Source organism: Lagenorhynchus albirostris, chromosome 5 (genome assembly GCF_949774975.1).
Source record: "Lagenorhynchus albirostris chromosome 5, mLagAlb1.1, whole genome shotgun sequence".
NCBI lineage: Eukaryota > Metazoa > Chordata > Mammalia > Artiodactyla > Delphinidae > Lagenorhynchus > Lagenorhynchus albirostris.
Genome location: NC_083099.1, coordinates 50,430,221 through 50,445,281, shown reverse-complemented (window position 1 = coordinate 50,445,281; position 15,061 = coordinate 50,430,221). Strand labels below are relative to the sequence as shown.

Below are 15,061 nucleotides of genomic sequence, written 5' to 3'. Positions count from 1 at the left end.
GTACATGTATCTTTTTGAATTATGGTTTTCTCAGAGTATATGCCCAGTAGTGGGATTGCTGGGTCATATGGTAGTTCTATTTTCAGTTCTTTAAGGAACCTCCATACTGTTCTCCATAGTGGCTGTATCAATTCAATCACAGCAAGATCCTTTTTGACCCACCTCTTAGAGAAATGGAAATAAAAACAAAAATAAACAAATGGGACCTAATGAAACTCCAAAGCTTTTGCACAGCAAAGGAAACCATAAACAAGACAAAAAGACAACCCTCAGAATGGGAGAAAATATTTACAAATGAAGCAACTGACAAAGGATTAATCTCCAAAATATACAAGGAGCACATGCAGCTCAATATCAAAAAAGCAAACAACCCAATCCAAAAATGGGCAGAAGACCTAAATAGACATTTCTCCAAAGAAGATATACAGATTGCCAACAAACACATGAAAGGATGCTCAACCTCACTAATCATTAGTGAAATGCAAATCAAAACTACAAGGAGGTATCACCTCATACAGGTAAGAATGGCCATCATCAAAAAATCTACTAACAATAAATGATGGAGAGGGTGTGGAGAAAAGGGAACCCTCTTGCACTGTTGGTTGGAATGTAAATTGATACAGCCACTATGGAGAACAGTATGGAGGTTCCTTAAAAAACTAAAAATAGAACTACCATATGATCCAGCAATCCCACTACTGGGCATATAGCTGGAGAAAAGCATAATTCAAAAAGAGTAGTGGGGCTTCCCGGGTGGCGCGATGGTTGAGACTCCGCCTGCCGATGCAGGGGGCATGGGTTCGTGCCCCAGTCTGGGAAGATCCCACATGCCGCGGAGCGGCTAGGCCTGTGAGCCATGGCCGCTGAGCCTGCGCGTCCGGAGCCTGTGCTCCTCAACAGGAGAGGCCACAACAGTGAGAGGCCCATGTACTGCTAAAAAAAAAAAAAGAAAAGAAAAACAAAAAGAGTCATGTACCACAATGTTCATTGCAGCTCTATTTACAAAAGCTAGGAAATGGAAGCAACCTAAGTGTCCATTGACAGATGAATGGATATAGAAGATGTGGCACATATATACAGTGGAATATTATTCAGCCATAAAAAGGAACGAAATTGAGTTATTTGTACTGAGGTGGATGGACCTAGAGTCTGTCATACAGAGTGAAGTAAGTCAGAAAGAGAAAGACAAATACCATATGCTAACACATATATAGGGAATCTAAAAAAAAAAATGGTTATTAAGAACTTAGCGGCAAGACAGGAATAAAGATGCAGATGTAGAGAATGGACTTGAAGGCACGGGGAGGGGGAAGGGTAAGCTGAGACGAAGTGAGAGTGGCATGGACTTATATATACTACCAAATGTAAACTAGATAGCTAGTGGGAAACAGCCGCATAGCACAGGGAGATCAGCTCGGTGCTCTGTGACCACCTAGAGGGGTGGGATAGGAGGGTGGGAGGGAGACGCAGGAGGGAGGAGATATGCGGATATATTTATATGTATAGCTGATTCACTTTGTTATAAAGCAGAAACTAACACACCATTGTAAAGCAATTACACTCCAGTAAAGATGTTAAAAAAAATTTTTTTTTAATTTAAAAAAATTTAAAAATCTACAATGAGCTATCACCTTACACCAGTCAGAATGGCCATCATCAAAAAATCTACAAACAAAAAACAACAAGAAAAAATCTACAAACAATAAATGCAGGAGAGGGTGTGGAGAAAAGGTAACCCTCTTGCACTGTTGGTGGGAATGTACATTTCTTTTTACTTTTTTAAATTTATCTTTTATTGAAGTATAGTTGATTTACAGTGTTGTGCTAATTTCTGCTGTACAGCAAAGTGATTCAGTTATACATATATATACATTCTTTTTTCTGATCTTTTCCATATGGTTTATCCCAGGATATTGAATACAGTTCCCTGTGCTATATAGTGGGACCTTGTTGTTTATCCATTCTATATGTAATAGTTTGCCTCTGTTAACTCCAAACTCCCACTCCATCCCTCCCCCTTGGCATCCACAAGTCTCTTCTCTATGTCTGTGAGTCTGTTTCCGTTTCGTACGTACATAGGTTCATTTCTGTCGTATTTCAGATTCCACATATAAGTGATATCATATGGTATTTCTCTTCAGAGACGCTTTTTTAATGTATGAGAAGCAATTAAAAGAAAATAACAAAATGGTAAAAGATGTAATTAATACACCTGAGAGAAACAAATACTGGTGCCTTTCCTATTTTTAAAAAACCCACTTTACAAGAGAGTTGGCTGCACAGTAGGGTAACAGTAGGTCCAGCATTGAAAACTGAAGTCCTGCAAGTGGGCCGCATTGCCCGCCTGGTCCTCAGTTTCCCACGGTGCTGTGCTCTATGCCAAGGGCCACAGCAACCCTCATTCTCTGCTCTCAGGGCAGAGATGTCAAGATCTTATTGCCTTCTCCCACTGTATCTTAAACACAAGAGCAAGAGACAAACTGGAAATAAATATACCACAGTGTGGGGTGATTACAGAGGTTTTAGAAAGCACTGGACACTCTTGAGTTAAACAGCCTTGTTAATGGGTGCCTGGTATACCAGAGTGCCCTTAATTGATATTCTTCTCTCTAAATAGTGTAAAACCCACTTATGAAATGATTATTTTTTATACTCCTACTCTGTGCCAAGCTCTATGCTGGGTACTAGGTATACAGGGATGAACAAAGAGACAAGAATTCTGCCCTCACAAGCATCTGTTCTAATGAGAGAGAATAGTAAAGTTAAGAGTCGAAAAGATAAAGAATTACAAATTGCAATGGGAACTATTAAGGAAAAAGGATGAAGAGAAAGAAGAGGGGCTAGTGGGATTAGGCACTGATGGGTGGTGAGAGAAGGCTTCTTGGGGAAAGTATCAGATAAGATGAAATCAGGTAAATGAGAGGGAACCAGCCAAGAGCCAGGGTGAGAGAGAGCTTTCCAGGCAGAGGGAACAGCATGTGCAAAATTCAGGGCGCCTGCTGGTCAAAGACAGGGTAGGGAGGGCTTAGAGATCATGCAGAGCCCGGTTGCTCACGCTGGCTGCCGAGTGGAGAGTAGGTCCAGAGGGGACGCTGCAGAAGTGGGACCTCAGTTCAAGCATCCGTGCAGCATTAAAGATGAAAGTGGAATGTACTTCAGGCCACTGACCTTTACACTTAAAATGGTAAATTTCATGTTATGTATATTTCACTACAATAAAAAATATTACTGTGGACAGGAAACAGGTGTTCCCTAAACGTACACTGTCGTGAATGTTGTTCCTTCCCATTTCAGACCCACAGGAGCCCCCGGGAGCGCTGAGCCGTACAATGTGGGAATGGTCGGCACGCACGGGCTGGAGACCTCTCACGCAGACACTTTCAGCAGCAGTATTTCAAGAGAAGGGACCTTGATGATAAGAGAAGTAAGTTGGTATAAAAACTGTAGAAGAAGTGCATTTCTTAATTGGCTTTTATATTAGAGCTTTCACAGAGGATGCTTACTGCTTGTATTTTAGGGAATGGGGTGGAGGGAGGGAGAAGGGCCCGTGTTTCTAAATGGATGAGTGGTTTTAATTGTCTTCCTTCTTTCCTGCATCCTTCTGAGCTTAATCACATTTGTCCAGATCCTTCAGTGGAAGCTGTGCAAATCGGAATATAGCATTTGAGCCTGAGGATATAAGACTGGCAAACCCAGATGTTTCCTACCACAGGAAAACAGAAATGAATGGTCTATCCAAATAACATCAGTGGCCTTGTTATGTCTTCTCCTCCCCATCCGAGGTTTGATCCTTGTGGATTTTATGTAGAAAATGCTCGGTAGTTCCTAGAAATGGTGATATCATCTTATCTGGTTAAATTAACATTAAAGACTATTAAGCTATACTGGTGAAAGAACAAAGAAATCCGAAGATGTACTTAAAAATGCACCTGAGCACTTTGAGGAATTTTGTCTTTTTAAACTCTAGGAACATCATTTGGGGGCAGGGGGCACACATTCCCTTGCACCTGTCCCTCCAGCATGCACAACTTCCCCATTGTATCTGTGCCGATAAGAAGGGCCTGGACACATTAGAATCCGTCTTTTCTTCTTTTTCACTTCATCATCACCGTGCAAGCAGGTCTTTTCTTGGAAGGAAAGTAATGTCTGGTGACATTGGGCAAAAGTTACTTGACCTCTCCCTGCAACAATTTTGTCATCTATAAAATTTCATAAGTAATAATATATGACTCACAAGATGATTGAGGGGATTAAATGAGTTAATGCATCTAAGCATCCAATAAATGTTACCTATTTTATTTCACCCTCTCCATAGCGTCAAGCTCTCCTTTTGCTTGATATCGCTTCCCACTCTTCCTTCTGGAACACAAACCTATATCATCTGTCATTCCCCTTCCTCAGCTAGGGTAGATTGGAAAACAGTAATAGCAGGCTTTGCTCTCCAAAAAGGCAGAGGGCATCTCATTTTTGTTAGAAAGAAAGGAACTGTAGTTTTGAGATGAATAAGGCCTTTGAAATAATAATGGGCAGTAGAGCTATAACTGGAAGACTAGTTCACAAAGCAACTTGCTAGAATTTCGTTTTATGGCCTTGCCGAATCTTTCAAGTAGACTTTAAAGAGTCCTTTCACGGAAGCCTGAAATGAAAAATGGACTTGGCTGCTGAAGTTGACATTGTGTCATGCTGGCATATAAATCTCCCAGCGCGGTGAATGGATACTTTCAATGCAAGTGTAGAGGGCTTCTCTCACTAGACCTTGCCACTTGGGAAAACATGAGGGGAAATGTTCTGGAATGAGTTACTCTCTGACTCCAAATAGAAGGACTCCAATTTCTACTGTGGTTTCAGATTTGCTTGAATCTTCAGGACAGAGTCAATACCTTGACCTGGATATCTGGGGCCACATTTGGGGTTCTGTTGCCAGCCACATCCAAATGGCTCCATGTTGTTTAAAGCATTCCAATACTCTATGACCACAGTCAATCACCTTGAAAACTGCATTCAGCAGTGTCATATATGCATTTGATCTATGGCGGGCCCTAAAATCTTTTTGTCCTCTCAATTTCTAAAGCGTTCTTTTTACAAATGTGGGCTTTTAAAGTAACAGCCTGACTTGAAATCCATTAAAAGTATTAAAAAGATAAATACAAATTAAAGTATGACAAAAGGATAAGAAAGTAAAAACTCTTTATGGTTCAGTTCCCCAAGATGAACATCGAGGAGAGTCACTTAACTCGTACTTCTTGTTGGAGTAGACCAGATGCTTCTATAGGGGCACGCTGGCTCTCCTACCCATGGTCTTGTCAGAGGCAATCCCCCTTGTAGTGCACACCCGTGCCCCTGTGGTTCCGCCTTTCCCCCTCCTACAGCCCCACAGGACCTTTCTTTACTCTCCTTCTAGAATACGCCACACCAGCTGTCATCTACCACTTTGTCCACAGGGACCCATCTCCTGGAAGAGCTCCTTTGCCTCCCCCACTGCAGCCCACTCTTCACCCAGAAGACCCCTGGGGGTCTGGCTCAGCTTCCCTTCCTCCTTGAAGCCTCTCCTGGGACTCCATGGGCCTCTGTCCATAACACCTTCCTTAATTGCCCAGCTGGTATCTCTCCAGGGTCTGTCCACCCACTGAACGAGGATACTAGCTTACCGTCATGAAGGCTCTTTCGGTTACAAGTACTAGAAAAAAGAACCCACTTACAACAGATTAAGAAAAAAAGGCGGGGTAGGTATCAGAGATTCAGAGGTGTTTCCTAGAAGGAATCGAAAGGCAGAAGGCAAGTTGGGACCCTGTATAGGGTTGGAACCAGAAAGTGAAAAGGGATTGGGAGCTCAGGCAGCTTCTCATGTGCAGATCTCTGGCTCCCTCACTGCCTATCTCTCCTTACCCTCATCTCTGTTTCCTCCACTTTCTCCCTTGTTGTCTCTGTCCACACACCAGCTTCCTCTTCCCCCTCAAGCACGTGCTCTCACGTCTCCGTACCCACCCTCCCAAGTGCAAGGCGTTCACCACATCCCAGTTCAGCTGCCCAGCAGAGACTGACCAGTATCTCTCAGGCCTAACTGGAAATTCCAATGGGAATCTGATCGTGCTTGGCTCAGGTGTCCACTCCTGGACCGGTCAATCAGCTGTGGCTGAGAGCGGAGCCACATAGGACAGCAGCCACCAGGGCTGGGCTCTGCTTCCAGACAGCCTTGGTTCAGACCCTGATTTCACCACTTACAACCCATGTCACATGGGGCAGGTTAATTGAATTCTTTACACTGAAGCTTTTCCATCTGTAAAATGGGGATACTATAAGCTAGCCCCCGGTGGAATTGTGAGGAGATGAACCTAAGGTGTTCAGCACGATACCCAGCATCTACTGATACTCAGAACATCCAAGTGCCCACCGCCATGGGACTGGTGAGGGCATGAAGATCGTAGAGCTCTTTGGGGCTCTGTTAATGAGATCATAGAGGACAGAGCTGCTGTTCATTTATCTTTGTGTTCCTAGCAGAATGGCACATGGAAGGTATTTAATTCTAGAGGGTGCTGGTTGAATGAACAAAAGGGTGATGACTCAGAAGTGGGAAGATTCAGGGGTCACTGCTGAATCCCTTCAAGCTTCTCACTGTCTGGGCCATTTCCCTTCTGAGCCTCTTCAGGTCTTTCTTTGATAACCACTGTGTCTGCATTAATTTTTGGCTTGAGGCAGAACACTGCTGATACAAGAGAGACCACAAAACTCTAAAGAGACAATGTGCGATTTATGCTACTGGAAAGTTGGAGGGAAATGGTAAAAGCTTTTCAGTATCTGAACAGAAGTAAGAAGGTGGGAGAAGCTGCCCGGTACACATAAAATAGGGGATAATACAATAAATTAGGGCTGAACCCCTTAAATGTAATTTAGAAGATGAAATGTTCAGATGAGCACTGTGACAAAATGAGTCCAGAAAATGCCCCTCTCCTGGAGAGTCGTGGACCAGAAGTATTGTGCCCAGAAACACAGAGGGCGCTAAGGCTATCCAGTTATTTCTCAAGCTTCCTAGTAACATCAATTACATGCAACCCTTCAGGAACTTGGGAGTCTGTTTCATCTTTCCCCAAAAAGTGCCTCCTTTCACTTCCAGCCAGAGGCAGGTGCAGAGCTGTAACTGCAAGACCAGGACAGGCTCCGGAAGGAAGAAGCCAGGCCAGTGAGGTGGTCAGAGAAACAGCACGAAGCCTTATTGCCATGCCAGCCCCAAACAAGGCAGGGAGTATGTCTGCGTTGCTTCTGATTGATTCCTTCATGTTCAGCAAAATGCTTCACGCTTAGTAGACACTCAGAAATGTTGGGCAAATGAATGAAAAAGAGAAAAGGCAAAGAGGGAATCATTACTTAATCAGGTCTGCTGTAAGAAACCTCAGTGAGCCAGTCATATAAATGTGAAATCAGAAAGTGCAATACTAGCCAGGACTACAGTATCGGCACTGGCTTTTTGGGAGCAGGATTTTCTTTTAATTCTGTATGTCGGTCCCTAGCATCTTCGAGAGGAGGCTTTGCTCTCCACGGCAATGATTTCCAATATGTTAGGTCATGCAACCTTATCAGTAAGAATTTCAGGGACTGCCACGTAACACAGTGTATTTATTTGTTTACAAATTATGCATTTGTCCTACTGCACTAACATTATATACTTTATAAAATACCTTTAAAGGACGTTAAAAAGGAATGCTATAGGCTTCCCTCCACAGCTCGGTTTATGCTGACTCTGGTGGCCGCCTGGAGGAGATCCTGGAAGGGGAAGGGAGGGGAGAGGTGGGCTCTGGGGATGGGTGCGAGGACCCGACCCGAGGTGGGAGGGATTGGCCCCTAGGGGAGGGCTGACCCAGCTGACTTCGTGGCCCAGAGTCTCTCCCTCGCTCCCAAACCTCAGAGGAAGGCTTTGCCCAGGGCACAGATTCCTCAAGGGCCTGGATGGCTCTGGAGGAAGGGCCGCAGGGCCTGAGGACTGGGTTCCTGCTCCCGCTTGCCCACTCGAGCTTCTGGAGCAGGCAGTGGCGTCCAGCCAACGCAGGCACACTCCCGGGCTCTGCTGCCTTCACCATCTTGGGCTGTGTGATCTTAGACTGCTTATTTAACCTCTCTGAGCCACAATTAATAAATGAGATGATATTCGTGGGGGGAACAAAGGATGCTATAAACAATATTTCAGATGCTTTGCCCGTCATGATAACTTCATTTTTTTTTTTTTAACCAGCTCCTGGCACAAGCCACCATAGTTGCTTACCGAGAGATCCAACGTTAGTGATAGTGAATGTAGACCCGTATTTTGAAATCATCTTTAGATCATTTCCATGTTTTCTTTGTAACTCTCATCAGATATGATTAGTTAATCACTGGTTTGACCTCGTGATGTGGGAATCATCGCTGCATTTTCTTGGAGCACACTGGGCCTGAATCATTAGTGTTACATCCCATCCTACTGCTTCTTTTCAGCGATATTTTAGGTGATGTTTCTGTTTTGTGGGTTTGTGTCTTTGTAACCTGCTGATGTGACCTGGTGTGTGTGCACAGCACACACACACACAATGCACAGCCCCCGTAGTGCCCCTCCACCCGCGGCATTCCTGTCTTCCCACAGGGCACCTCTTCATCGTATGTGACCCCTGACTGCCCTTCGTGCAGGAGCATAAGGCCCCAGCGTCAATCCATGTATTAAATATTAGCAAAGCTTAACTTTTTTCTTATTTTCTTAGATAAAAGAGAAATCAATATCTTCCCACTCCCCAGTGGGACGGTTTGCAGGCCACCGCAGCTGTGCTGTGTGAGGGGTGACATCGCTCTGTGGCCTTTGCCTTCCCTCTCTAACGGCCGCCATGTGTTGTGCCCCCTCAGACGTCTGGAGAGAAGAAGCGATCTGGCCATAGTGACAGCAATGGCTTCGCCGGCCACATCAACCTCCCGGACCTGGTGCAGCAGAGCCATTCCCCTGCGGGGACCCCCACTGAGGGCCTGGGGCGCGTCTCCACCCACCCCCAGGAGATGGACTCTGGGACTGAAGTAGGTGCTGGGCAATAGCCACGACAGCTTTGTCCTCCGGCAGGGGGTTCTGAGACCGCGGGCCCCTCAAGAAGGAGGCTTTGCCAAGCTCCCAGAAGCGTGTTTGGTTGGGTTTTATTATACTATGTAATTGCTTATGCATATGATTAAATGGACCAAATCCTAAAAGCAGAGCAGTGAAAAGTTCTCAGGTAGCATCTGGACCAAAGCCTGTTTTTACAGAAGCAAATAGTGAGGCTCAGAGAGGTTAAGTGCCTTGCCTAAAGGCACACAGCTGTTTTGTGACAGAGCTGGGACCAGAACTGGGACCTCCTGTCTCCCAGACCAGGAAAGGAAACTTCAACCTATAGAGATTCCAAGGCCAATAGTTGAGGTTCATAGTTACATTAATTTAGTCAAACTAAGTTTGACTTAGGTGAAATAAGGTTGAAATGATTTGTTTATGAAAAATAAAAATAGATACGTTCTCAAAGTGTTCATCTTCCTAAACTCCAAATGGCACAAGAAAGGGAGAAGTGGGATATTATCTTTCCTACACAGAAAAGAGTCTGGGGAAAAAAAACCAGAATAAACAATCTGCCGGGAAGTGCTTGTAGATGTCGTTGACCGAGCTTGACCATTCGGATGAGATCACAGTGCTTGGTCATGTTTCATAAATAGTCCTTTGAATCACACATAGGCCCTACATGTGTTTATAATGCATACAGTTTATAACGCTGTGTTTGAGCTTGTCCATGCACTGAGTTTTTATGATGCATCATTTGGATTCTAAAGCTATAGAGCAGGTGAACTTTGCCGCAAGGAAAAGAACGTAGAGCACTGTTATAGCTTCATGCACTGTGGACAGTTGTTTTCTGCCTGACTTTGGGTACCAAGGAGGACTCCGTGCGGTCAGACCCTACTCTACATTCTGCTGCTTCCCCAGCTCTAAGTGGGAATGTCAATACTTGCACACCTCCTTCATAGAGTTCTAAAGATCAAAGGAGAGAATGTCTGTGAAAGTGCTCTGTTTGGGAGGGGTAGTCCTACCTTATGGAGGATGAAGTGGTTTTGATTTCATAACATGAAGGGGAAATCTTGCATTAAAGTCAGATTGGGCCTTTGTGGTTTTCTCCTTATGTGTTTAGGGGTCTTGGGATACTGGTTTTATTTTTAAATAAAAACCTGAAAAAAAACCTAAAAAAATTAAAACTTAAAGACATTTATCCCCCAAAAAGATGCTTCTTATACTGAGTGCAGATCTGTTTATAATATTAAAAGGACTTGAGTGTAAGTAGGAGTGGAGATGACAGACAAAATTGGGAGACGGTTATTGAAGCTCCTTAGACAAAACTCAAAAATGGAATATTGGGACATGAAGCCTTGATAGTTTACTGTTCCCTAGTTTAGTTCTGACTTCATATCTTAATTGTGCTCTCTAAGCCCTTGAGATTATTTTTTAAGTAAGCCCTTAAGGTGTATTGCCTGCAAACCTAGTATCTTCATGAGGTTCCCACATAGGGCATATAAGTATCCTTTTAAGGAAACTATCATGGAAAGGAAAACTCTTCATTCCCTGGATGAAATTGTCCCTGAATTGCAGATTTTAAGGCTTCTTGAGCCAACACCAATCCACCTGCATCACCAGGCCAGCATGGAAGGCCCCAAAGGCCCCAAGAGGGAGTCTTTGGTTGATCATGTGTTCAGGATGAAGGATGCTGTGTAGCTATGCTTACTTAGTTTACTGCCAATTTGTGTCAGCTTTTCTTAAAGCCATTTGGTCAGTAGGAGGTTGCTTTTACTTCAAGGGAGAAATAGGCTCTGTCACTACAGCCATCTTATCAGATATGAAGGTGCTATATATGGTCCATAATATAATTTGCTCACTACAATTCTTGCAGTCTGATGATTAATGAAACCCTGCAAAGACATAATGGTTAGTGAGGGACCAGTATCAGTAGAAGCTGGAGAGAGAAGCACACACGTTGACTTGGGGGTCAGAGTGTGAACAGTTGGATGGTTTGAAGAGTCTCTAATAATTTTAAGGCCCAAGCCAAGTATTATTAGCGTCGTTTGTTGCTGCAGTATTTATCTATCTGCTCTTCTTAATCTTCTTGCTTATTGATTAGTATGGCATGGGAAGCAGCACCAAAGCCTCCTTCACCCCCTTTGTGGACCCCAGAGTGTACCAGACGTCTCCCACTGATGCAGATGAAGAGGATGAGGAAACGTCAGCTGCCGGTAAGCTAGAAGGCCCCCATGTTTTAGAAACAGCTTGGTTTTCCTTTCTGATATGACCTGATAAAAAATTAATTATTAGTTCAACAGTTAAGCCATTAACTGCTTAGGCCCTGTCTTAAAGGGAAGACTTTTTATTACTTTTTTTTTAATAGGATTCCTCAAACAAAGTTCTTTCTATTTTTTTTCATCTCTTCTATTTTGATTCTGGTAGGAACCCAGAGGTATCCAGGGGCCCTAGGAAAAGCTGCTCCTCAGAGATCTCCAAACTCACCACACATTTCTCAGAAGCAATTTCTGGGTACAGTGCTGTGCACGCAGTAGGCAAAATCAATGCGTGTTGAGTTGTGTTGAGTTCTAGGTGTGTGCTTCCCACTTCAAAAGCCTGGCTGATTGAGAGGACAGTCTTGCATTCTAGAATTCTGCAGCTCACTAATCATCAGACTCAACTTAGGCCAGTTTGTCAGTTGATAATGTGGAATTTCAAAAAGTTAATCTGTCCTGCATATATTACAGGAGATGAGGATGGTGTGTTTAATTTTATGAGATGAATGTTAATTCCCTAAACTACTCAAGTAGTGTCTATAAGCCTGTTTTACTAACGGATAAAACACTGCTTTTATGAATGACATACTTTATTCTACTAAAAAAGTGTAAAATATTTATAGTTTCAGTGTTTCTTTGCCTTTATCATAATGCACACTAAACAAGGAGAAATCATAGTTATTTGAAGCCCCTTTTCCGTATCTCCATTGGTTATATTTTAAGATGCCACTGACTTCTCTGATTCTTTTTCTCAAAGCTCTGTTTACTAGCGAACTTCTTAGGCAAGAACAGGCCAAACTAAATGAAGCAAGAAAGATTTCAGTGGTAAACGTAAACCCAACCAACATTCGGCCTCATAGCGACACACCAGAAATCAGAAAATACAAGAAGCGATTCAACTCAGAAATACTTTGTGCAGCTCTGTGGGGTAAGTTGGTGCTTTTTTTACCATTCATTAATGAATTGACCTTCAAACAGGAATCTTACTATCAGAAGAGTGCTGATTGAATCATGGGTGTTAGAGACCTGATTTGGGACTGTCTCGGCCTCAAGAGAGACCAAGAGCAATTTTATATTTAGAAAGAACTGATACCCTAACTGATACAATTTTATATTTAGAAAGAACTGATACCCAGGATAGCAATGAGATTCAGAGTGACCTTGTCACATAACAGTGATGGGCTAAAGCCAACAACAGAACTAACTACCACTTAATATATGCCCACTCTGTGCCCAGCACTGTGTGATGTGCCCCACGTCCTGCCTCTGTGATCCATACAACATTCTGCAAGGGCAATAATGGCGTGACCTTCATGTGACAGTTGAAAAAGCGGCACAGAATATTTTAGTGACTTGCCAAAGGCCATACCAGTAGTAGTAGCAAGATAAAACTTGAAAAGGACAACAAATGAAGAGCCTTCCCTTTTAGTTCAAAACATCAACCTGCAGTTCTTGTGAAAAAGATCTGCAGATTTTAGCTGACCTCAGACTCAGTATAGGTGTGATGAGATTCTGTCAAAATCCTGGTCTGTGTTACCATAAACATGACACACAGATCAAGGAAGGACATGGCTCCTCTGCACCCATCTAAAATACTACACCTAGTTTGAAGCACCACAATTTTATAAGGGCAAAAGCATTTGAGTTGGTAGCAGGGATGAGCACAGAGCCTGGAAACCATTTCAGGGGAGTAAGGCTCTGTCCTCTGGAGAAGAGACTATTAGAAGACAACAAGATAACCCTGTTTCATATTGACTAACATGTGGTTGAAAGAGCAGACATTCACGTTACTTAGAAGACAGATGTGCAGTAAGCAAAAGAAGTGGAAGAGTTACCCGTTCCTAAATATAGGCCATTGCACGGCTGAACTCACAATGTGTGCACGTGTCTGTGTGTATGTTGGGAGTCAGGGGTGTTTATTTGCCTAGAGATGAATTTTCAAGATTGTAGCCATCCAGACAAGACCACTTACCTACCAGAGTTTTTGTAATAGGAATTACTGCATGGGAGGTGGGCTGGACTAGAGTTAGATGCCTGAGAAGTCCCTTACAGCAGCGGTCCGCAACCTTTTTGGCACCAGGGACCGGTTTCGTGGAAGACAATTTTTCCTCGGGGGGCGGGGAATTGGGGACCCCTGCCTTACAGTCAATATTTCTGTGACTCTTGGGCTATTAATACCTGCGCTTGAATTGGCTTATCATTTCCCTAACAAAGAGCAGAACCTTAAGGTATGGGATGTAAATTAAGCTCTGGTGTGAGAAGGAAGAAGGGCTTTTCTTCCAAGAGTATGGGAATGGGGCACTCTATTATATGTAGAAGGTGGGTAGGCTAGAAATCACTGCATGAATAGGAGTGGGGTGAACCTTGGGGAAGTCTCGAGGTGTGATTTATAGAGAGAGCCAAGAAAAGGGTGGGTGTTACAGGAAAGGATCTAGCGGCACATCTGCGCCTCAGGCTCCTCTTGGGAAGAACTCTATTTTAGGTAGGAAAGGGCTACATGTAATGAATGCTGCTACTACTTTATAAAAGAAAACTAATTTCATTACCAGAGGGACAGTGATTTAATTACTGTCTCAGAGCTCCTACTTCTACACTCCCTACTGTAGTACCTGCTTGCCCATTAGTTTATATTTACAAGTCACAGTTTCTTAGGTTTTAAAGGGACCCTGGATGCGGAAGAGTAAAGTCCATAAGAGTCAGTCTTGGGATGCTTCTTAAATTTGCAGGTGTAAACCTCCTGGTGGGAACTGAAAATGGCCTGATGCTTTTGGACCGAAGCGGGCAAGGCAAAGTTTATAATCTGATCAACCGGAGGCGATTTCAGCAGATGGATGTGCTAGAGGGACTGAATGTCCTCGTGACGATATCAGGTATGTTGCTGGGATGACCAAGTCCTCCAGGTCTGCACAGGTGGGAAAGGTGATCACCTCACTTCTGAAGGAATAGTAAGCTCTGCCCTTCCCAGCCAACGAGCAGCACAATAAATTATGGCAGTAGGACCAGAATGACATCACCCACGTTTTGTAACTCCAGAGATTCTGACCTTCAAAGGGAAGTCTCTCACCTCTGCCTGAAATCTGAATCAGACAGAGACATACCACCACAGCTGTGTATATATGGGCCTTCACCCTCTGCCGGGACTCAGCAAGGATCCTTTTAAGGTGTCTGTACTCCAGTCATTGCCATCTACTCTCAGATGGAGAATATAAAAATGTAGGCTTCTGGGTGAATTGGGAGATTGGGATTGACATATATACACTAATATGTATAAAATAGATAACTAATAAGAACCTGCTGTATAAAAAATAAAATAAAATTAAATTAAAAATAAATAAATAAATGTAAGCTTCTGGGAGTGAGAAATATTGTAAGCAGAAATTTCTCTGGTCTCTTTTCTTATAAGAACTGCTTTAGTTTAGAGTTCACTGACATTTTAGCAAGTGCAGCTGGCCTATTGGGTGATTGAGTCTGCAAGGAGATTGGAAGGTAGGAATCATTGCCACCCTCTGCAGCTTTCCACTTCCCAAAAAGAGCTTAAAAAAAAGAGAGAGAGACAAAAGTGAAGGCCTTACTACTGACAAGTTAAAAATGTAACCTGAAGGAGTCTATGTTCTTGAAAGTTTTTTCTTTCGGATGGTGTTTGAAGGAGTTTAATAAATAATACCCCTCTTTTCCCCTCCTATCCCATCCAGTATGAAACCGACAGTACCCCTGCACATTAGAACCACCTGAGGAGGTGTGAAAACTCCAGCATGCACCCCAGACTAACGGG

The 15,061-nt window shown here is 43.4% G+C and overlaps 1 protein-coding gene across 1 annotated transcript in view; it reads left to right on the top strand.

Moving 5' to 3' along the window:
• TNIK (TRAF2 and NCK interacting kinase) overlaps nucleotides 1-15,061 on the top strand; it is a 169,070-nt gene that overhangs the window by 138,115 nt on the left and 15,894 nt on the right. Inside the window, exons 21-26 of the mRNA XM_060150000.1 lie at nucleotides 3,295-3,424; nucleotides 8,863-9,027; nucleotides 11,136-11,247; nucleotides 11,459-11,545; nucleotides 12,047-12,217; nucleotides 14,016-14,159. Of these exons, the coding sequence (XP_060005983.1) occupies nucleotides 3,295-3,424; nucleotides 8,863-9,027; nucleotides 11,136-11,247; nucleotides 11,459-11,545; nucleotides 12,047-12,217; nucleotides 14,016-14,159 (809 nt within the window). The remainder of the gene's footprint in view (nucleotides 1-3,294; nucleotides 3,425-8,862; nucleotides 9,028-11,135; nucleotides 11,248-11,458; nucleotides 11,546-12,046; nucleotides 12,218-14,015; nucleotides 14,160-15,061) is intronic.